Source organism: Salvelinus alpinus, chromosome 39 (genome assembly GCF_045679555.1).
Source record: "Salvelinus alpinus chromosome 39, SLU_Salpinus.1, whole genome shotgun sequence".
NCBI lineage: Eukaryota > Metazoa > Chordata > Actinopteri > Salmoniformes > Salmonidae > Salvelinus > Salvelinus alpinus.
The window spans coordinates 800,396-823,137 of NC_092124.1; the positions used below are offsets into that span (position 1 = coordinate 800,396).

Sequence of the window (22,742 nt, forward strand, 5' to 3'; positions counted from 1 at the left end):
AAAAAATAAAGAAAACCCCTTTTGCCTGGTACTGTATATATTTTTTTTACACCAGAGGAAAGAGGGCCTCCAACCGGCCCTCCAACACCACTTTCAGAGTCATGTCTTCCCTAGACATTCCTAGGCTTCAGGAAACACAACTGCTCATGAGGGGAGAGCCCTCCCTCGGTGTGGGCCCGGTGGCACAGGTCGGGTGCCCCAATCTCTCTCTCTCTCTCTCTGATAGCCTCCCCGTCCCCATTGCTTTGTGAGTGGTTTTGAGTGTTTGGCCTGCTAAATTTAGCCTATTGATGTAAGCTACATTCCATTGACAACAGACACAGAGACACCCCCCAACAGATTGGCTTCAGTGGCTGGGAGTGTGAAGTTCAGGTTGGATCGAAACTACCTAGGTCGATCCCTGAGCCTCCTTGCCTTCCAGTCAAGGATCCAGTTTGTTTGAAAGACAAGACAGACAGGACACATACACAGGTATGGACTAGTCCCATCAAGGTGTGCAGTTGTGATTCCGAGGTATGGCGAAATACTAGTGTCAATGTCTTGTGCTTTGACCATTCACAACGAGTAACTCTGATTGTGCTATTGTCTGACGCATTCAGTCATATTAACTTTGCATAGGAGAGGATATGAACATGTTGGGGTAACGTCGAGAGCTGTAGTGAAAGTTGTGATGTGAATACAGAGGGCATTGTTGTTTCGTTTCATTTGTTTGCCAGGGGAAAAAAATGTGCACAGTATTTTCAAATTCAATACAAAAAATAAATATATGTTTTACAGTTAAGTTGTGATTTTTTAGGACTGCTGGAATTAGATTTAGGGTAACTAGACTGTTATATATGTCATGGAAATAGTTTATTTTTGCTCCATATGCCATCGTGCCGAATGAAAAATATTTATTTTGTCAAGATCACATTAAGCGTTTCCAGTGTCACATACTACCCTGGGACGCAATGTTCACCCCTTACCCAACGCTGATGATTCACAACACTGAATGCCATGTGACACCTTAATGCGCATCATCTAGCATTCGTTACAAGGTTATTTTAAAGTACGTGTTGACTTTGCTCTTCAAGCGCAAACAATGAATTACACCTGCCAATCTGAGTTGTATGAGTTAGATGTAATGTTTTGGTTTGGGGTTGACAGAAACCCTGTCCTTGAATTAAATGCCATAATGCCTAGCTAATGCTATCATAAGCCTGACATAAAGGCCATCATAATATTTGATGACTGTTTTCTCACAGGACATTAACGGCATATCATAATGCGGTCTTAACAGCGTCCAGTAGTTATCCGATAGGTCAACCAGTATTGCATGTGCCATGTGAGCATTACAACTTTACTTCAAACCCTCACTAACAGTCATCTTATTTATAGCAGTGCAGTATGTTGGCTCTCTAATATTCAGTTCATATCAACACCACAATTTGAAAAAAAATTCCGCTGGGGTAGAACAGAGAGTACATCCTGTGTCCTTTATGTGTTTCCAGTGCCCAGGGGCAAATCGTGTGCCACCCTTACCAAAGCCACAATGTCGAAATTCTGTACAATGCCAGCTGGAGAGAGGAAGATGCATGCAGCAGCTATTTCTCGAGACGTCCACTGTGCCAATGGTATGATCTGGGCCAGGGCTCAACGACAGCCTCAACAGCAAAGAGAATCAAACTTCTTCTGGTGGAGGGCAGTCATTCATATCCGGGTTGAACATGTCAGGGCCGTTTCTCTAGGGGTTGCCATAAAAAGCTAACAGGGATGTTTTACTACCTATGGCAACAAATCGTTCTGTCGTTCTCCTTTTGAAACTGTTATTTTGCGGCGGGTGAGGTGGGGAGTTGTGGAGGGCAGAGTTGGACAACTGCTCGTAGCAATTTAGGGGACTGTGAGGGTTTGCGACAGCTGAAGTACATTCTGTCTGGGTATAGCTCATTGAAGCAGCATCATGTTCAGCCTTCAATAAGTAATAGGAACAATAACATAATACAAATTGAATTCAATAAGAAATAATACATACAAAATTGTAAGACTGCACTTGTCTCAATCGGAGTTGAAAATTCACAAAATTCACCTAGACTTTCTAGAACTCGCAAATAGCACGTAGCGTTAGCACTGTTGAGTGCCAATTAATGGAAATTCACAAGGCTGTGGTTGCATTGTCCAAAGAGCATGCCTAAATCAACTCAACGCACAATTTTGTTTAATAACCATACAATGTAGAATTAACTATTGCAGTATACTGTATATTGAGGCAACCAATTATTATTATACACGTGCAACCTTTTATCATATTGTGATGCTTACTATACAGCTTGGTATGAAGCTACGTTCGTTTGATTTAGGCATGCTAATTGCTCAGCAGAAAGCATTTTGAAGTAACGACATGTCATTGATATTATCCCTTCAGATAATATCAGAGTAATAATGCTCATGAACTTTTCCTCTGATAAAGGTCTCGCTGTAATCATAAATGATCAAAAATGCTTGCTATGTACATTATGTCTTAGGGAGAGTGTCAGAAAAAAAATATATACTGTATATATTTAGGGAGACGATATATTTTGTGCAACTAAGACATAATAATACAGTCTTGGGGGAATCTTGAAGGTCACAGTTGCTTTACTTTTAGAGCAGTAGACTCATGAGATCACCATATATGACATCATTATACAGCTGGATGACATCCGGTTTACAATGCCCAATAACAAAATCTGACTGCCAAAACTGCACTATTAGCTCATCCTAATATGGGCATATCTCAAAGAATGGCACAAATTGCAAAGAACCAATAGTGGCGGTTTTGGACATATTTACATTCTGTTGTTATTTATGTCTGTAAACAGGATGTTGCCCTACTGTGTTAGATGATGTCACATTGCTGAGTCTACCTTTAATGGAAAGTCAGTCATGGGCATCTACTGGAACTTGTTTTAATTCTTTTTCCAGGGGACACCATGGACCTGGGGATAAAGGTTAGCACTCCCAAAGACATCATGCTGGAGGAGCTGTCACTGCAATCCAACAGAGGCTCTCGTCTTTTCAAAATGCGCCAGCGAAGATCAGAGAAATACACGTTTGAAAGTATCCAAAATGAGGCAAACGTGCAGCTGAGTGTAAGGACTTTTACATGTACATTTGTGTAATTTAGTCATCTAAACGCTCTTATCCCAAAGACCAACAATAAGTGGATGCAAATACGGAGACTTATTCAACCACAAAATACAACACAACTCACAACTCACATTCACTACCAATATCATACATCTGGGTTATGCCACACCTTTGATAGACGGGTCAGATGGATAGTGTTGCAGGACGCTTGTTCCGCCACTGTGAGGCTGGAGCAGAAAAATCTCTGACAGGCAGGGTCTTGTTTGTAGAGTTTCAGACTAGAGTTTTACGCTCAACTTCAGGACCGGCACTAGGACGAAATCCATGGACGGCACCTGAAATTAAAGATGTTCACAACTCATATTACTTTATAGCCCTTATAACACAAGGTAGATATTGGTCCCACTACGACATACAAGTGTATTCGAAATGCAGGCGTAGGTTACACCTAAAACGTAGCCTATCAAAAATAATGTCACATATATAATTGTAGATGTAAACACAAGATGAAATTGAAAATAGTTTGATGGGTGAGAATATTAACATTTGTCAAATAGTGAATGAAGACCAAGAAACAGAGTACAGGCTATTTACCATGAGGCAGGGAAATGGAACGCAATGGCGCATATATATTTTTTTATAACAAAAAGGCAACTTCAGAACCTCATCATACAGTTACACGCAGCCCATTATTTTTTTTTATGTCTATATGGAGTCGAAAAGACGACATCTTATTAAAGGGTGACGGCACTTCCTGATTTTGCCTCGTTTTAGATTTGGTTCATTAAGAAATGTTAACGACCATGACAGAATTAAAACTTGAGTTGGTTTCGGGGTGTGGTTTGATATCGGTGTCTCGTGTGTGTTCGCAGATGGGAAGAGTAAGTCAAATTATTTAGCCAATTAGCTACAGCCGGCTGGCGTGCAACCGTGGCAAAATTAGTTTGACTTTGGATAGCCTATCTGGAGTGATAGTTAGAGACCGGCAATAAATGTAAATGAGAAAATATGTTCATGTTTCACACCTTTCATTTTTCTCATTAAATGCTTTCAATATTTGTATATTAATTTATACAATTTATCATTGGTCTGAGGTTTTTAAGTCATTTAAATTTGGAGCTATTAGAATTGTAATATATATATTATCCCATGCTGTAACGGTTCTCGTCCTCTTCGTCTGAGGAGTAGCAAGGATCTGTCACGCCCTGACCATAGTTTGCTTTGTATGTTTCTATGTTTTGTTTGGTCAGGGTGTGATATGAGTGGGCATTCTATGTTGTATGTGTAGTTTGTCTGTTTCTATGTGTTTGGCCTGATATGGTTCTCAATCAGAGGCAGGTGTTAGTCGTTGTCTCTGATTGGGAGCCATATTTAGGTAGCCTGTTTGTTATTGTGGGTTGTGGGTGATTGTTCCTGTTCCTGTGTTTGTGTTCACGTTACGGGACTGTTTCGTCTTCGTTCATTTTGTCGGTTTATTGTTTTTGTTCGTTGTTAAAGTATTCTATTAAAATGGATAATCATCACGCTGCATTTTGGTCCTCCTCTCTTTCGCCCGACGAAGAACATTACAGGATCGGACCAATACGCAGCGTGGTAAGTGTCCATTTTAATTTATTATAACTGAACACTGAAAAATACAAAATAACAAAGTGAACAATACCGAAAACCGAAACAGTCCTGAAATGTGAAACAAACACTACAACAGGAAACAATCACCCACAACCCACAACACACAATGAAAAACAGGCTACTTAAATACGGCTCCCAATCAGAGACAACGACTGACACCTGCCTCTGATTGAGAACCATACTAGGCCCAACACATAGAAATCTAACAACAGAACAAAACATAGAAAAACAACATAGAATGCCCACCCCAACTCACGCCCTGACCAAACTAAAATAAATACATAAAAAAGGAACTAAGGTCAGAACGTGACAGTACCTCCCCCCCCAAAGGTGCGGACTCCGGCCGCAAAACCTGAACCTATAGGGGAGGGTCTGGGTGGGCATTTACCACGGTGGCGGCTCTGGAGCGGGACGAGGACCCCACTCCACCATAGTCTCGGCCCACTTCTGTGACACCTTAGGAGCGGCGACCCTCGTCACCGACCCTGGATTGGAAACCCTAGTAAAGGGCACCACTGGACTGAGGGGCAGCTCCGGACAGGAGGGCGACTCTGGCAGCTCCGGACAGGAGGGCGACTCCGGCGGCTCCGGACAGGAGGGCGACTCTGGCGGCTCCTGACTGACGGGCGGCTCAGGCGGCTCCTGACTGACGGGCGGCTCAGGCGGCTCAGGACAGACGGGCGGCTCAGGCGGCTCAGGACAGACGGGCGGCTCAGGCGGCTCCTGACTGACGGGCGGCTCAGGCGGCTCAGGACAGACGGGCGGCTCAGGCGGCTCAGGACAGACGGGCGGCTCAGGCGGCTCAGGACAGACGGGCGGCTCTGGAAGCTCAGGACAGACGGGCGGCTCTGGCCTGGAGAGAGAACCTGGAGGGAGGAGACGGAGAGACAGCCTGGTGCGTGGGGCTTCCACAGGACCCACCAGGCTGGGGAGACCTACAGGAGGCCTGGTGCTTGGAGGAGGCACCGGAAGGAACGGGCTGTGGGGGAGCACTGGAGCTCTGGTGCGCAGCCTTGGCACCACTCCCCCAGGCTGGATGACTACTCTAGCCCGGACCCTCCAGAGTGCAGGCACAGGTTGAACCGGGCTGTAGGTGAGCACTGGAGATCTGGTGCATACTACGCGTACCTCTCCCTTAGGCTCAATTCCCACATTCGCCCGGCACGAGCGGAGCGCAGGCATAGGACGCACTGCACCCTCCCAGCGCCCCGGAGACACAGCACGTAGAGCCGGCGCAGGATACCCTGGACCGAAACGGCGTACCGAAGACCAGACACGCTGAGCCGGCACAATACGCCCTGGCTGGATGCCCACAATCGCATGACACTTTCGGGGGGCTGTCCTATAGCGCACCGGGCTATGGGCACGTACTGGTGACACCGTGCGCTTAACCGCATAACACGGTGTCTGACCAGTAACGCGCTGCTTACAATATGCACGAGGAGTGGACTCAGGTCTCCAACCTGACTCTGCCACACTCCCCGTGTGCCACCCCCCCAAAAAATGTTTTGGGGCTGCCTCTCGTGCCTGTCGCGCTGCCGTGCTGCCTCCTCATATCGCCGCCGCTCAGCTTTCGCTGCCTCCAGTTCTTTCTTGGGGCGCCGATATTCCCCAGCCTGTGCCCAGGGTCCCTTACCGTCCAATATCTCCTCCCATGTCCATGAGTCCATAATCCTCTGCTCCAATTTACCACGCTGCTTGGTCCGGTGTTGGTGGGTGATTCTGTAACGGTTCTCGTCCTCTTCGTCTGAGGAGTAGCAAGGATCAGACCAATACGCAGCGTGGTAAGTGTCCATTTTAATTTATTAAAACTGAACACTGAAAAATACAAAATAACAAAGTGAACAATACCGAAAACCGAAACAGTCCTGAAATGTGAAACAAACACTACAACAGGAAACAATCACCCACAACACACAATGAAAAACAGGCTACCTAAATATGGCTCCCAATCAGAGACAACGACTGACACCTGCCTATGATTGAGAACCATACTAGGCCCAACACATAGAAATCTAACAACAGAACAAAACATAGAAAAACAACATAGAATGCCCACCCCAACTCACGCCCTGACCAAACTAAAATAAATACATAAAAAAGGAACTAAGGTCAGAACGTGACACATGCTTCTACACCTACATTGCTTGCTGATTGGGGTTTTAGGCTGGGTTTCTGTACAGCACTTTGAGATATCAGCTGATGTAAGAAGGGCTATATAAATACATTTGATTTGATTTGATTTAAATTGTGTAATTTACCCATAGTCCCTAATATCCATAGGGATATCCAAAGTCAACCCCCATTTACCACAGGCATTACAATCAGATTGCCCTCCGAATTGATTTTTAATTGTGCTGCCAGCTGTGGGCATGTGCGCAGGATTGAAACAAACCCAAACTTAATTTACATTGTAATGCAGTCCTGACCAGTCTCACAAAACTCAGTTTTGGACGAGACTGACGTTATGAGATTGACTTTATGATCTTAATCCTATTTACACATGCCCGGTTTTGCCAGCCCGTAATGCCGAGTCTGATTATATCAGACACACAGTTATTATTATATCTAGGATATTATGGGTTGAGGGTCCAAGGGTTGAATCGTGGGATCACATTATTGGATCTCTGGACTTTGGGATTTCAAAAGTATTTGTGATTATTTTCATTTACAGTACAGTAACTATGTTTCATTGTTTACTTGGATCCAAAAGTGCAAAATCCATATTACCGGATTTTAAATATGTTTCTGAGTGACTCATGGTTGCAATAATGATGTGTGCACCCAGACAAAAGTGTTAGAACACATGGGAGATATGGAGAAACATTTCTCTGCACCTACTCTGGCCAGAGGCTCCTGGAGCACTTTGCTCAATAAATTGTATGTCGCTTGTCAGTGCTTGCAGATAGTGTGTGTGTGTGTGTGTGTGTGTGTGTGTGTGTGTGTGTGTGTGTGTGTGTGTGTGTGTGTGTGTGTGTGTGTGTGTGTGTGTGTGTGTGTGTGTGTGTGTGTGTGTGTGTGTGTGTGTGTGTGTGTGTGTGTGTGTGTGTGTGTGTGTGTTACTTCAGAAAGTATTCACACCCATTGACTTTTTCCACATTTTGTTGTGTTATAGCCTGAATTTGAAATTGATTAAATTTGGCCTAACGTCATAACTTGCCCTCCTGGATGGAGATCAAAGGTGCCGGCTAATCAAAGGTGTCAAGACCCCCCTCTCCTGGGGGAGTTGGCCAGTTATTTGACGGTCGTAAATGCCTTGCAGGAACTTTCTCTCCCTTGCCATGCAGTATTGAAGGGAAAGAACCCTTTTGTTACAAAGAGATTCTTCCCGCCAAAACTCCAACATCCAAAAGTGGATAATGAAACAATATTTCTAACACAAAGAATGTGGGAAATGGTCAGGAGGGACATAAAGAACAATCATGTCATCACTTATTATTTTGTGATGTCATTAAACATGTCATAATGGAATCATTGTAACTTTAAGAGTTTTCACAATGTAAATGTCAGAGTTAAATCTAAATGTTGTAAAACGTATATGATTAAATATGAAACTATTTGTGAGAAGATGAAATGTGATTTTAGCCTTCTAAATGAGATAATTGTTTGTCATATGAAGTTTTACCCAGTCGGTAACCACGCCCACGTGAGCACAGACATTATGCTAAAAGGATGGAACGCCCCTTTTGCCAGAGTGCTTATAAAGGACTCCTAAAGAATTAACATATTAGACCAGTACATTGCTGGGTTGCTACTGTCGTGTAAAATTATTTAAAACTACAAGACCAAAACATGCCGGGTTGCATGTCGGTGTATAAAGTGGTTCTAGCTGTACCCTGAATAATCAACCATTGACACCAGACAGCATGGAGGGGTGGCTACACGTTGAAATGGTTGCAGTTTAAATATAGTCCAACGTGACCACAGCGTGAGCGGAATGATACGAAATGGTAAGACCCTCTGAAACTCAACAGGGAAGAAGAAGACTAAGACATGCACCGCCTGCAGCTCTGCATGTAATGCAGTCTAGGAAACTCGACCGAAGACGAGAAAAGAAGAACATTTCCCTCTCAACACCGTGCGGTACGTCTGATGTATCCATTCTAAAGATCAAAGAATGCCTACTACTACTACAACTGAGGACATTGTGACCTCTGATGGACAACCAGAGACTTACACAACCAGAGACTTCTGTCGAACTGACTCCCCATAGATGGACCGGGCGATTTAAACAGAGAGAGATGACAAAGAAATACAAACGTAAATATATATACATCAGGTCTGTTCAACGCTGGTCCGACCAATCTGAATCCACGCTTCAAGACTGCTTCGATCACGCGGATTGGAATATGTTCCGCATCGCGTCCAACAACAATATTGACGAATATGCTGATTCGGTGAGCGAGTTCATTAGGAAGTGCATTGACGATGTCGTACCCACAGCAACGATAAAAACATTCCCAAACCAGAAACCGTGGATTGACGGCAGCATACGCGTGAAACTGAAAGCGCGAACCACTGCTTTTAACCAGGGCAAGGTGACCGGAAGCATGACCGAATACAAACAGTGTAGCTATTCTCTCCGCAAGGCAATCAAACAGGCTAAGTCCCAGTACAGAGACAAAATCGAGTCGCAATTCAACAGCTCAGACACAAGAGGTATGTGGCAGGGTCTACAGTCAATCACGGATTACAAAAAGAAAACCAGCCCCGTCGCGGACCAGGATGTCTTGCTCCCAGACAGGCTAAACAACTTTTTTGCCCGCTTTGAGGACAATACAGTGCCACTGACACGGCCCCCTACCAAAACCTGCGGGCTCTCCTTCACTGCAGCCGAGGTGAGTAAAACATTTAAACGTGTTAAACCTCGCAAGGCTGCAGGCCCAGACGGCATTCCCAGCCGCGTCCTCAGAGCATGCGCAGACCAGCTGGCTGGTGTGTTTACGGACATATTCAATCAATCCTTATCCCAGTCTGCTGTTCCCACATGCTTCAAGAGGGCCACCATTGTTCCTGTTCCCAAGAAAGCTAAGGTAACTGAGCTAAACGACTACCGCCCCGTAGCACTCACTTCCGTCATCATGAAGTGCTTTGAGAGACTAGTCAAGGACCATATCACCTCCACCCTACCGGACACCCTAGACCCACTCCAATTTGCTTACCGACCCAATAGGTCCACAGACGACGCAATCGCAACCACACTGCACACTGCCCTAACCCATCTGGACAAGAGGAATACCCATGTGAGAATGCTGTTCATCGATTACAGCTCAGCATTTAACACCATAGTACCCTCCAAACTCGTCATCAAGCTCGAGACCCTGGGTCTCGACCCCGCCCTGTGCAACTGGGTCCTGGACTTCCTGACGGGCCGCCCCCAGGTGGTGAGGGTAGGTAACAACATCTCCACCCCGCTGATCCTCAACACTGGGGCCCCACAAGGGTGCGTTCTGAGCCCTCTCCTGTACTCCCTGTTCACCCACGACTGCGTGGCCATGCACGCCTCCAACTCAATCATCAAGTTTGCGGATGACACTACAGTGGTAGGCTTGATTACCAACAACGACGAGACGGCCTACAGGGAGGAGGTGAGGGCCCTCGGAGTGTGGTGTCAGGAAAATAACCTCACACTCAACGTCAACAAAACAAAGGAGATGATTGTGGACTTCAGGAAACAGCAGAGGGAGCACCCCCCTATCCACATCGACGGGTCAGTAGTGGAGAAGGTGGAAAGTTTTAAGTTCCTCGGTGTACACATCACGGACAAACTGAATTGGTCCACCCACACAGACAGCGTTGTGAAGAAGGCGCAGCAGCGCCTCTTCAACCCCAGGAGGCTGAAGAAATTCGGCTTGTCACCAAAAGCACTCACAAACTTCTACAGATGCACAATCGAGAGCATCCTGTCGGGCTGTATCACCGCCTGGTACGGCAACTGCTCCGCCCACAACCGTAAGGCTCTCCAGAGGGTAGTGAGGTCTGCAGAACGCATCACCAGGGGCAAACTACCTGCCCTCCAGGACACCTACACCACCCGATGTCACAGGAAGGCCATAAAGATCATCAAGGACAACAACCACCCAAGCCACTGCCTGTTCACCCCGCTATCATCCAGAAGGCGAGGTCAGTACAGGTGCATCAAAGCAGGGACCGAGAGACTGAAAAACAGCTTCTATCTCAAGGCCATCAGACTGTTAAACAGCCACCACTAACATTTAGCGGCCGCTGCCAACATACTGACTCAACTCCAGCCACTTTAAAAATGGGAATTGATGGAAATTATGTAAAAATGTACCACTAGCCACTTTAAACAATGCCACTTAATATAATGTTTACATACCCTACATTACCCATCTCATATGTATATACTGTACTCTATATCATCTACTGCATCTTGCCATCTTTATGTAATACATGTACCACTAGCCACTTTAAACTATGCCACTTTATGTTTACATACCCTACAGTACTCATCTCATATGTATATACCGTACTCTATACCATCTACTGCATCTGCCATGCCGTTCTGTACCACCACTCATTCATATATCTTTATGTACATATTCGTTATCCCTTTACACTTGTGTGTGTGTGTAAGGTAGTAGTTGTGGAATTGTTAGGTTAGATTACTTGTTGGTTATTACTGCATTGTCGGAACTAGAAGCACAAGCATTTCGCTACACTCGCATTAACATCTGCTAACCATGTGTATGTGACTAATAAAATTTGATTTGATTTGATTTGATTTGATTGCAATTATTTTTGAATGAGCAATCGTTCATGTGCAAAGTATTCACATTCCCATGAGCATAGTTATCCAACTGTATGTACAATGTCTTTCCCGCTCTATATCTGTCCCCACCCTCTTGCCATTGTGTAACAAGCCGTCATATCAGGTTAGTCCACTAGGGACTTTTCATTGCATTATGTTAGTAATCAACATATACTCTATCCTGGGTTTGTGTTTATGTAATTCTGTGTGATTATTTAGTTAGTTAGTAAATATTAGTAAAAATGCGTGTATTGCTGAATCATCATTTTAGACTAGGGTTCGTGCAGATTTGAAGTCAACGTTGTTCAGAACGAGACTGATATGGGGTAATAATAATAACTAATGGATGACTGGTAGGATAACGATATATTCTGATATATTCTTGAGTTAATTCGGGAAACTGTAACTCATTAAACAAACTTTTTCCGTGGTGCCCCAAGATTGCTAATGAGTTGATTATTACATGATACATTTAATCACGTAATAATTAAACATAGTTAATTGATTTGATAAAATAGCCATCATCACACTAATGATAGTCACGTCACGACACTACACACAATATCCCATAATGTCAGAGTGGAATTATGTTTTTAGAAATCTTTACAAATTAATAAAAAATGAAAAGGTGAAATGTCTTGAGTCAATAATTATTCATTCCCTTCATTATGGCAAGCCTAAATAAGTTTAGGAGTAACGTTTTGCTTAACAAGTCACATAACAAGTTGCCTGGACTCACTCTCTGTGTAATAATAGTGTTGAACATGACTTTTGAATGACTACCTCATCTCTGTACCCTACACATACAATTATCTGTAAGGTCTCTCAGTCGAGCAGTGTATTTCAAACACAGATTCAACCACAAAGACCAGGGACGTTTTCCAATGCTTCGCACCATTGGCAGATGGGTAAAAAAATCTAAAAAGCAGAAAATGACTATCCTTTGAGAATGGTAGTTTCCTTCCTCTCTGCGACTATTAATTACACTTTGGATGGTGTATCAATACGCCCAGTCACTACAAAGATACAGGTGTCCTTCCTACCTCAGTCGCGGAGAGGAAGGAAACTTCTCAGGAATTTCACCATGAGCCAATGGTGACTTTAAAACAGTTACAGAGTTGAATGGCTGTGATAGGAGAATGGATGGATAAACAACATTGTATTTACTCCACAATGCTAACCTAAATGACAGAATGAAAAGAAGAAAGCCTACACAGAATAAAAATATTCCAAAACATGCATTCTGCTTGCAATAAGGCGCTTAAAGTTAATTTCTTAGCCAATTTTTGTTGCAGTTTAACTTATGTCCTGAATACAAAGTATTATGTTTTGGGGAAAATCTAACACAAAACCTCACTGAGTACCACTCTTCATATTTTCCAGCATGGTGGTGTCTGCATCATGTTATGTGCATGCTTGTCATCGACATGGACTAGGGAGTTTTTTAAGATAAAAAGAAACGGAATAGGGCTAAGCACAGGAAAAGTCCTAGAGGAAAACCTGGTTCAGTCTGCTTTCCAGCAGACAATGGGAGACAAATTCACCTTTCAGCAGGACAATAACCTAAAACACAAGGCCAAATATACACTGGAGTTGCTTACCAAGACGACATTCAATATTCCTGATTGGCCTAGTTACAGTTTTGACTTTAATTAGCTTGAAGATCTATGGCAAGACTTAAAAATGGCTGTCTAGCAATGATCAACAACTATATTGTACAATCCAGGTGTGCAAAGCTCTTAGAGACTTACCCAGAAAGACTCACAGCTGTAAACGCTGCCAAAGGTATATGTATTGACAGAAGTGTGAATACTTATGTAAGTGAGATATTTCTGAATTTCATTTACAATAAATGTGCCAAAAACTTCTCCAACCATATTTTAACTTTGCCATTATAGGATAGTGTGTGTAGATGTGTGAGAAAAAAATCGATTTAATCAACTTTGAATTCAGGCTGTAACACAACAAAATGTGGAATAAGTCAAGGGTAGGAATACTTTCTGAATTATATGCATTATATGTACATTGGTTAGATGCCACTCTACTGTAGCACTGCTAAATGACAAAAATGATTTGTTACATGTAAATATTTAGTAACTTCTATTGTGATTGTGTATCAACTATGGGGGGGATCTGGTTGCAAATGACTGTTTTAACTTTTGGCAACTGTTCAAATTGAGCAACATTGCACATAAAGTGCCATGTTCTCAATATTGCACATCAATTCTCAACATTGCCAACAAACATGAATTAGTTGCTATTTCAAGTCTTTTGATGGGCATTTTGGTGGTAGCTGATCTTGCTTTGCTGTTATGCCCAAGCTTTAGCTCAGTGTGCTAAGTTAACATGGTCGTAAAACCTGTGATCGATCTACCCATTTACCTAGTGGGTCTCATTTACTCAAAGTGAACAATTCGTTGCAGCTAATCCCCAAATGAAGAAATGAGATAGGTTCAGAACTGAGCAAAAGGGTCAAGCTTAGCTAATAACAAAATGCTTTCCATTTTTTTCCAGAGGGATCTTCTAGCTGAGAATGTAGACAGTGCCGAAAACAAAGAGGGATCAAAAACACTTCCTTACACACCCGCCCCAGGAAACCCTTCAAATCCAGAATGCATTGCACCAGGTATGTAGCTACCACATCAATATTCAACATCTATGAATGCTTATAAGGCGGAATAATATAGTTTAAGGGAATAATAAGGGCTTATTAAAATATCGTTATTTCATTATTATGTAGTGTTCAGCATGAGTAACGCTTCACTTGAAGGGATCCTACATAAGGACTTCATAACACAGTCATAACTCATACATACCGCATTCATTCAAGTAAATGTTGTTTTTCAACAACTAGAAATTGATATGTACGCTATGTCTTGCAATTGTTGACATGAACATTTATGAACTGCTTATGTATTGCTTATGAATGGGTTGTGAATGCATTTTTAAGGCCCTATTTAGATGTTCATGTTACCTCTAAGGACCAGTCTAATTCCCCATAGTGACTCAGCAGACCTCTGGCCTTTAAGCAGGATGTCACGTTCTGACCTTAGTTCCTTTGTTATGTCTTTATTTTAGTTTGGTCAGGGCGTGAGTTGGGGTGGGCATTCTATGTTGTTTTCTATGTTTTGTTCTATTGTCCTTTTCTATGTGTTTGGCCTAGTATGGTTCTCAATCAGAGGCAGGTGTCAGTAGTTGTCTCTGATTGGGAGCCATATTTAGGTAGCCTGTTTGTCATTCTGTGTGGTGGGTGATTATATTATTTTCTGTTCTGTGTTTATGTCACCTGACATAACTGTTGCGTTTCGTTCTCCTTTGTTATTTTGTTTAGTGTTCTCTGTTTAATAAATATAATGATGAACACTTACCACGCTGCGCTTTGGTCCTCACCTCATTCCAACGACGAGCGTTACACAGGATACATGAGAAGCATTTCCTTTCCCTGCATTAAATTGTCAGCAGGAGATACAAACACAACACTCTTATAGAATCTGATATGACCCAGCATGGTGTCAACCCATGTCAACTGGACCAACCCACTTTTCAACAAAGGATTAACGCACACTTACTCTGTGCACTATTTTAAGACATGAGCTAATGATGGACAAAATTGTCTCAATCTGCCAGTGTTGCATCTACATCACTTTTTTCACTGCTCTAGTTTATACTGTTATTAAATTATAGTGGCTATTGATAAAACAGGACCGCCACAGTCATTTTGACACCCATTTTGTTTTCCAAGCAATAAAAACAGGTAATTCTAAACAAAAATGTATATATTTTTTTGTTATGTCTTGATGAAATTAGCATGGAGGAACAGGTGTTAACAACGGAGTGACTAAAGTGTTGTGTTTGTTACCTTGCTGTGTCTACATCAGGGATCATCAACTAGATTCAGCCGTGAGCCGATTTTTTTCTGGAGCGGATGGTCGGGGGGCCGGAACATAATTACAAATAATTTGTGGACTGCAAATTGACTGTACGAAGCCCAAACAGATATAATGTTTGACTAAAACAGAATCATTCAAACCTTGCTTACATTTGTAAATGATCCCGTGTCTCTCTGTAATGCTTGGGAATACTTGGGAACAGATTTCTTAAATTACAATCACTTGGAGCTGATTTCCTGGTGTTTGTACAGTCTTTTATGTCCAGCAATGAAAATTCAACACAAAAAAACTTGGCGGGCCGCCAGTTGGGGAACCCTGGTCTGGACAAAATACAGTCTCAATGCCCTAGTACTTTTTCACATTTCTTGTGCAAGGACGACAAGCAAGAAATTGCCAGTAATCATTTATCGCACTTAAGTCCAACCGCACAGATATACTAATGTGTTGATAGGATAAGTGAGTGTCTATACGCTGCACTGTTGGTCTTACGATCCTATCTTCTTGGCATGTGTCTCAGGATATGGAGGCCCCTTGAAGGATGTCCCTGCAGAGACATTCAACTCTACAGCTATACCCAAGTCCTACCACTCCCCTTGGGAGCAGGCTATCATTAACGACCCCAACCTGGCCGAGACCCTCAATATCAGGATGCCTGTCACTGAGCCCAGACCAGAGGCTCCTGACTACAAGAGCTTTAACAGGTGAGGTGTTCTGAGGAGAGTTTTCAGACAACTGCTATTCAACAACTCAAAGTTTAAGCCAAAGATTTCCGAGCTACTTGAACATACTGCATCAGCCGTGCACTTCTCTCAATGACTTTGAGTTAAGTATGCAAATTTCAAGGTTGGGATGGTACTCACAGTAGATAGGATACTCAGTACTTATAATGACATTGATATTGCAAACATTTCCATGGAATGAAATGGTTTTCTTATAACACAGTTCAGATTCACTGTTACATGGATGCACTACTGTAACGCTCCATAAAAAGCCAGCTTTCTATCTTCTATGCAACCGTCACATGTTTTGAGATCTTCATTTTGATTTTGCATTCACACTTGTATCTCCACATCTGATTTCCAGGGTGGCCACACCGTTTGGTGGTTTCGACAAAGACCCCCAGAGCAGTGGGATCACGTTCAAGCTCCCTGAGATCGACCTGAACCTCCCCAACTACTCTGAGCTCCAGGACCCAGGGGTGAAACGGCCCACCTTCAACAGGGTCGCCCAGGGATGGATAACCGACGGCATCCCACTGATCCTGCCCACCGTGCCTCTGGAACCTATGCCCATCCCTGAGTCCGATGACCTCTAGATTACCTATAGATGACCCATAAATACCTGGAAAGACAAGAGAGCACCGGTCCGACAAGATCCACTGCTGGCACCTCTAACCGTACTGCCTGATCTGCGATATAGGGGTTGGAGCTGAAGCCTAAATCATGATGATTGAATATGTGCAACCGACGACAAACTGATGGTTTCAAATGGGGGTTCCCTGCTATCCTGTTTCAATTCTGTGCCATTTGCCAGAGTAATGATACTGATGGTTAGTTTTGCATTGTGTACTCAGAGAATAACATGTAAATAAATAGCACTCATGGCAGAAATGTTATTGAAATGTCTAAGAGAAAAAAATACGAGTAATACATTGAAACTTCAATACATATTTTGGCTTATATTGGATATCAGATACAAAAGTATCTTTGTCTTTAATTATGTAGACATGTTGCCTATTAATCTTTTAGAATGGGCCTATCGATGTGCAAATAAAAATGTATATCTCTTTTCATGACATTGTATAATTAATTGGCTTATGTAAATCAAATCAAATCAAATTTTATTTGTCACATACACATGGTTAGCAGATGTTAATGCAAGTGTAGCGAAATGCTTGTGCTTCTAGTTCCGACAATGCAGTAATAACCAACAAGTAATCTAACCTAACAATTCCACAACTACTACCTTATACACACAAGTGTAAAGGGATAAAGAATATGTACATAAAGATATATGAATGAGTGATGGTACAGAACGGCATAGGCAAGATGCAGTAGATGGTATAGAGTACAGTATATACATATGAGATGAGTAATGTAGGGTATGTAAACAAAGTGGCATAGTTTAAAGTGGCTAGTGATACATGTATTACATAAAGATGGCAAGATGCAGTAGATGATATAGAGTACAGTATATACATATGAGATGAGTAATGTAGGGTATGTAAACATTATATTAAATGGCATTGTTTAAAGTGGCTAGTGGTACATTTTTACATAATTTCCATCAATTCCCATTATTAAAGTGGCTGGAGTTGAGTCAGTATGTTGGCAGCGGCCGCTAAATGTTAGTGGTGGCTGTTTAACAGTCTGATGGCCTTGAGATAGAAGCTGTTTTTCAGTCTCTCGGTCCCTGCTTTGATGCACCTGTACTGACCTCGCCTTCTGGATGATAGCGGTGTGAACAGGCAGTGGCTTGGGTGGTTGTTGTCCTTGATGATCTTTATGGCCTTCCTGTGACATCGGGTGGTGTAGGTGTCCTGGAGGGCAGGTAGTTTGCCCCCGGTGATGCGTTGTGCAGACCTCACTACCCTCTGGAGAGCCTTACGGTTGTGGGCGGAGCAGTTGCCGTACCAGGCGGTGATACAGCCCGACAGGATGCTCTCGATTGTGCATCTGTAGAAGTTTGTGAGTGCTTTTGGTGACAAGCCGAATTTCTTCAGCCTCCTGAGGTTGAAGAGGCGCTGCTGCGCCTTCTTCACAACGCTGTCTGTGTGGGTGGACCAATTCAGTTTGTCCGTGATGTGTACACCAAGGAACTTTCCACCTTCTCCACTACTGACCCGTCGATGTGGATAGGGGGGTGCTCCCTCTGCTGTTTCCTGAAGTCCACAATCATCTCCTTTGTTTTGTTGACGTTGAGTGTGAGGTTATTTTCCTGACACCACACTCCGAGGGCCCTCACCTCCTCCCTGTAGGCCGTCTCGTCGTTGTTGGTAATCAAGCCTACCACTGTAGTGTCATCCGCAAACTTGATGATTGAGTTGGAGGCGTGCATGGCCACGCAGTCGTGGGTGAACAGGGAGTACAGGAGAGGGCTCAGAACGCACCCTTGTGGGGCCCCAGTGTTGAGGATCAGCGGGGTGGAGATGTTGTTACCTACCCTCACCACCTGGGGGCGGCCCGTCAGGAAGTCCAGGACCCAGTTGCACAGGGCGGGGTCGAGACCCAGGGTCTCGAGCTTGATGACGAGTTTGGAGGGTACTATGGCGTTAAATGCTGAGCTGTAGTCGATGAACAGCATTCTCACATAGGTATTCCTCTTGTCCAGATGGGTTAGGGCAGTGTGCAGTGTGGTTGCGATTGCGTCGTCTGTGGACCTATTGGGTCGGTAAGCAAATTGGAGTGGGTCTAGGGTGTCCGGTAGGGTGGAGGTGATATGGTCCTTGACTAGTCTCTCAAAGCACTTCATGATGACGGAAGTGAGTGCTACGGGGCGGTAGTCGTTTAGCTCAGTTACCTTAGCTTTCTTGGGAACAGGAACAATGGTGGCCCTCTTGAAGCATGTGGGAACAGCAGACTGGGATAAGGATTGATTGAATATGTCCGTAAACACACCAGCCAGCTGGTCTGCGCATGCTCTGAGGACGCGGCTGGGAATGCCGTCTGGGCCTGCAGCCTTGCGAGGGTTAACACGTTTAAATGTTTTACTCACCTCGGCTGCAGTGAAGGAGAGCCCACAGGTTTTGGTAGCGGGCCGTGTCAGTGGCACTGTATTGTCCTCAAAGCGAGCAAAATAGTTATTTAGCCTGTCTGGGAGCAAGACATCCTGGTCCGCGACGGGGCTGGTTTTCTTTTTGTAATCCGTGATTGACTGTAGACCCTGCCACATACCTCTTGTGTCTGAGCTGTTGAATTGCGACTCTATTTTGTCTCTGTACTGGGACTTAGCTTGTTTGATTGCCTTGCGGAGAGAATAGCTACACTGTTTGTATTCGGTCATGTTTCCGGTCACCTTGCCCTGGTTAAAAGCAGTGGTTCGCGCTTTCAGTTTCACGCGAATGCTGCCGTCAATCCACGGTTTCTGGTTTGGGAATGTTTTAATCGTTGCTGTGGGTACGACATTGTCAATGCACTTCCTAATGAACTCGCTCACCGAATCAGCATATTCGTCAATGTTGTTGTTGGACGCAATGCGGAACATATTCCAATCCGCGTGATCGAAGCAGTCTTGAAGCGTGGAATCAGATTGGTCGGACCAGCGTTGAACAGACCTGAGCGAGGGAGCTTGTTGTTTTAGTTTCTGTTTGTAGGCTGGAAGCAACAAAATGGAGTAGTGGTCAGCTTTTCCGAAAGGAGGGCGGGGGAGGGCCTTATATGCGTCGCGGAAGTTAGTATAACAATGATCCAAGGTTTTACCAGCCCTGGTAGCACAATCGATATGCTGATAGAATTTAGGGAGTTTTGTTTTCAGATTAGCCTTGTTGAAATCCCCAGCTACGATGAATGCAGCCTCAGGGTGTGTGGTTTCCAGTTTACAAAGAGTCAGATAAAGTTCGTTCAGGGCCATCAATGTGTCTGCTTGGGGGGGAATATATACGGCTGTGATTATAATCGAAATCAATGTGTGGTTTGGATATGTGGAACAAATTAACTTGTTATGTACAGTACTTTGACTTGAAACACACAATTCTTCAAATTAAAAGAAAAGTAAGTAGGCTACAGTGTACATGCTATTTGTTAATTAGTAACAATACATCATTCATTATGAAAGTATTGCTTAAGTAACGTCATATGTACTGTACTTATCGGAAGAAAAAAACATTACTGAGTTACAGTATGCTAACATTAAAGAACCAACACATACCAAATTGAATCGGAAAATAGTTTCACTGACTTCGTACCAATTCCCTGAATTCAAATATTTAAAAAAAAGATGCTACCCAGGATCTGTATGACCAACCTCAGACCAACAACCATACACCAACAACAGTTGATGATGTCTGATCCATTTATACACACACACACTATCAGGTATGAAGGTAAGACTTAGATGCAGACAACGTCGAATTAACAATGGTTTAATAACGGGGCAAAGGTACAGGTCGGCAGGCAGGCTCGGGGGCAGGCAGAGTGGTCAAGCAGGTGGGCTCAGAGTCAGGACAGGCAATGGTCAAAACCAGGAGGGCGACAAAAAGAGAGACTGGAAAAAGCAGGAGCTGAGACACAAAACGCTGGTTGACTTGACAAACAAGACGAACTGGCAACAGACAAACAGAGAACACAGGTATAAATACACAGGCGATAATGGGGAAGATGGGTGACACCTGGATGGGGGTGGAGACAATCACAAAGACAGTTGAAACAGATCAGGGTGTGACACACACACATACACACACACTGTAAATGATCTGCTAGGGTCCATTGACAGACTACATTTCAAGAAGGTAAAAATAGCTTTGCAGCAGACGTACACCACCTCAAAAGAATTTCCAGAAATCATTTCACTTTTTTCAATGCCAAAATCACAATTTAAAAGGAGAGGAAAATACCCAGAACCAATGTCATTATTTTAAGTCATTCTGCTAAATAATTGGGTTGAATTAGAAAATAGCTTTATCCATAGCAATGTTGTTAGCATTAACTGCAGAAGGTCATTTTGTGACCTGCTCATTAGCCACAATGGCTGGCAAACTAATTATAGCAGAAAATATGGATTGAACCATTTGGCTGCTAAAGAACCAGCCCGGCAGACAGGAGTGTGAAACAATTCTCTGTAGTCGGAGCAGTCTGAATATAGCACTGGTCTACTGCAGGCCTATGTGTATAAAACTCACAAATTAACATTTAAACAAGTATGCTGTTTTAAAGGGATAGTTTTATGACATTATAACAAGAATAGTTTCCTGACAGTAGCTAGATGTCATTCCAATTGGTGACAGATTTTCATGTGAATATTCTAAAATACACAGAAAATATGTTCATTTTCCCACCAGTGGTATGTTTCCATCAAATGGACTTGTTGCAGATAAAAATCAGTGTGTAGTGCACACAGAATGTACTTTTTCGCTAAAGTGTTCATGTACCAAATAAAAATCTAAAGTTCAATGAGTTTCCATTGCATTTTCAACTCCACCAATCGTTTTATCACAAACTGTTGCATTAAACAGCAAATGTGCCTCCTCTGGTCTTGGCACCTGTGCCCTAGCCAACAGCTCGCATATACGGTGTGGGTATGCTGTGCAGGTTGGCTAGTCTACATGATGAGATTATTATGGATAAGAGCGAGAATATTTTGATTTGTCAAATGGCAGTCAAGCATCGATCATCATGTCACCAGAATAAGACCCTCAATATTTATTGGAAAGCAGCATCAAGCTCATCACTGTGCACTTTCACCACCCTATGAAGTTCATCATCATTTATTTAATCTGTAGCCTAATAAACTGTGTAGCTTCCCAATTTGTTCTTATGCGATATGACTTTACTTTCGTAAAAACTGTGGATGGAAACGGGGTTATTGTAGCAATTCCTTCATGCTTTTTTTTTCTCAAAAGGAGTCCATGGAATCAGCTGTTTCAGTAGGTCATGTCAGCATATTGCTAATATTAGCATCCCATTGGTTTCCATTCATTTGTTTAGATATGCCCAGAAAAATATTGAACATCGATTGTATTTCATGATGGTATGATATCACTACAGCTGCCGTAGATCTCATTTAATAAGAAATACTTTCGAACACAAATCATTACTTGAAACGATCAAAAGTTGGACAAGAGCTCCTCTCCCTTGCCTCCCAAGGCTGAACAAGAAGCTTAAAAGTGAGGGGAAAATGCACATAAAGAGAGTTACAAAATTTGGGCTAGAAATCGTTTTAAACGTTTCAAACATTGATTTCAACTTGAGAGCCTGTCAAATATAATTGTGTCAGAGTCAGACAATGGTTCTGCCTTTACATCTGCCACGTTTCAAGATCTAATGGGAATAAAGACATGTTCCCGATCAGTGGTCCCCTGCCACCGTGCATGCATTTTTTGTGGGAAATTAGCATAGGCCTACTAGTCACAACAAATGCAATGGTGCTTTCTGAGTTGTTGATAGCGGACTGATATAGAGGCCATGGGCCTGCATATGCCATTTTATTCAATTTAATTGTATTGTTTAGGAGTGCTGGAGGTTGGTCTACTCTATTGACTGGATAATTATTTTTTTGCAGTATTATTTTTTTGTTGTTGCTTTAGTTGAGAAATTAGAGCGGGAGAGACAAAAAGGAGAAGTACAGTTCAGAAACGTCCATATTGGGGATTCAATCCCCGTCATTGAGGGGCATGTCTAGTCCGGGCGTGG

The 22,742-nt window shown here is 43.2% G+C and overlaps 1 protein-coding gene across 3 annotated transcripts; it reads left to right on the forward strand.

Moving 5' to 3' along the window:
* The first annotated feature begins 299 nt into the window (after positions 1 to 299).
* Positions 300 to 17,191, forward strand: LOC139566879 (myozenin-2-like). 3 transcript variants are annotated; one of them, XM_071388217.1, is made up of 6 exons: positions 343 to 471; positions 1,491 to 1,613; positions 2,941 to 3,107; positions 14,021 to 14,132; positions 15,914 to 16,097; positions 16,480 to 17,191. In XM_071388217.1, the coding sequence occupies exons 2-6, from the start codon at positions 1,532 to 1,534 to the stop codon at positions 16,709 to 16,711; spliced, it is 777 nt and encodes a 258-aa protein (XP_071244318.1). In that variant the 5' UTR covers positions 343 to 471; positions 1,491 to 1,531; the 3' UTR covers positions 16,712 to 17,191. The 3 variants fall into 3 exon arrangements, with proteins under 3 accessions (XP_071244320.1, XP_071244318.1, XP_071244319.1); XM_071388218.1 differs by lacking the exon at positions 343 to 471 and adding an exon at positions 1,246 to 1,324; XM_071388219.1 differs by lacking the exon at positions 1,491 to 1,613 and having other exon boundaries at positions 300 to 471.
* The last annotated feature ends 5,551 nt before the right edge of the window (positions 17,192 to 22,742 follow it).

Coding starts and splice junctions, on each gene's coding strand:
- LOC139566879 (XM_071388217.1), top strand. CDS start 1,532: ATGTCGAAATTCTGTACAATGCCAGCTGGAGAGAGGAAGATGCATGCA. Junction 1,614..2,940: donor AGACGTCCACTGTGCCAATG/GTATGATCTGGG, acceptor TTCTTTTTCCAG/GGGACACCATGGACCTGGGG. Junction 14,133..15,913: donor TCCAGAATGCATTGCACCAG/GTATGTAGCTAC, acceptor CATGTGTCTCAG/GATATGGAGGCCCCTTGAAG.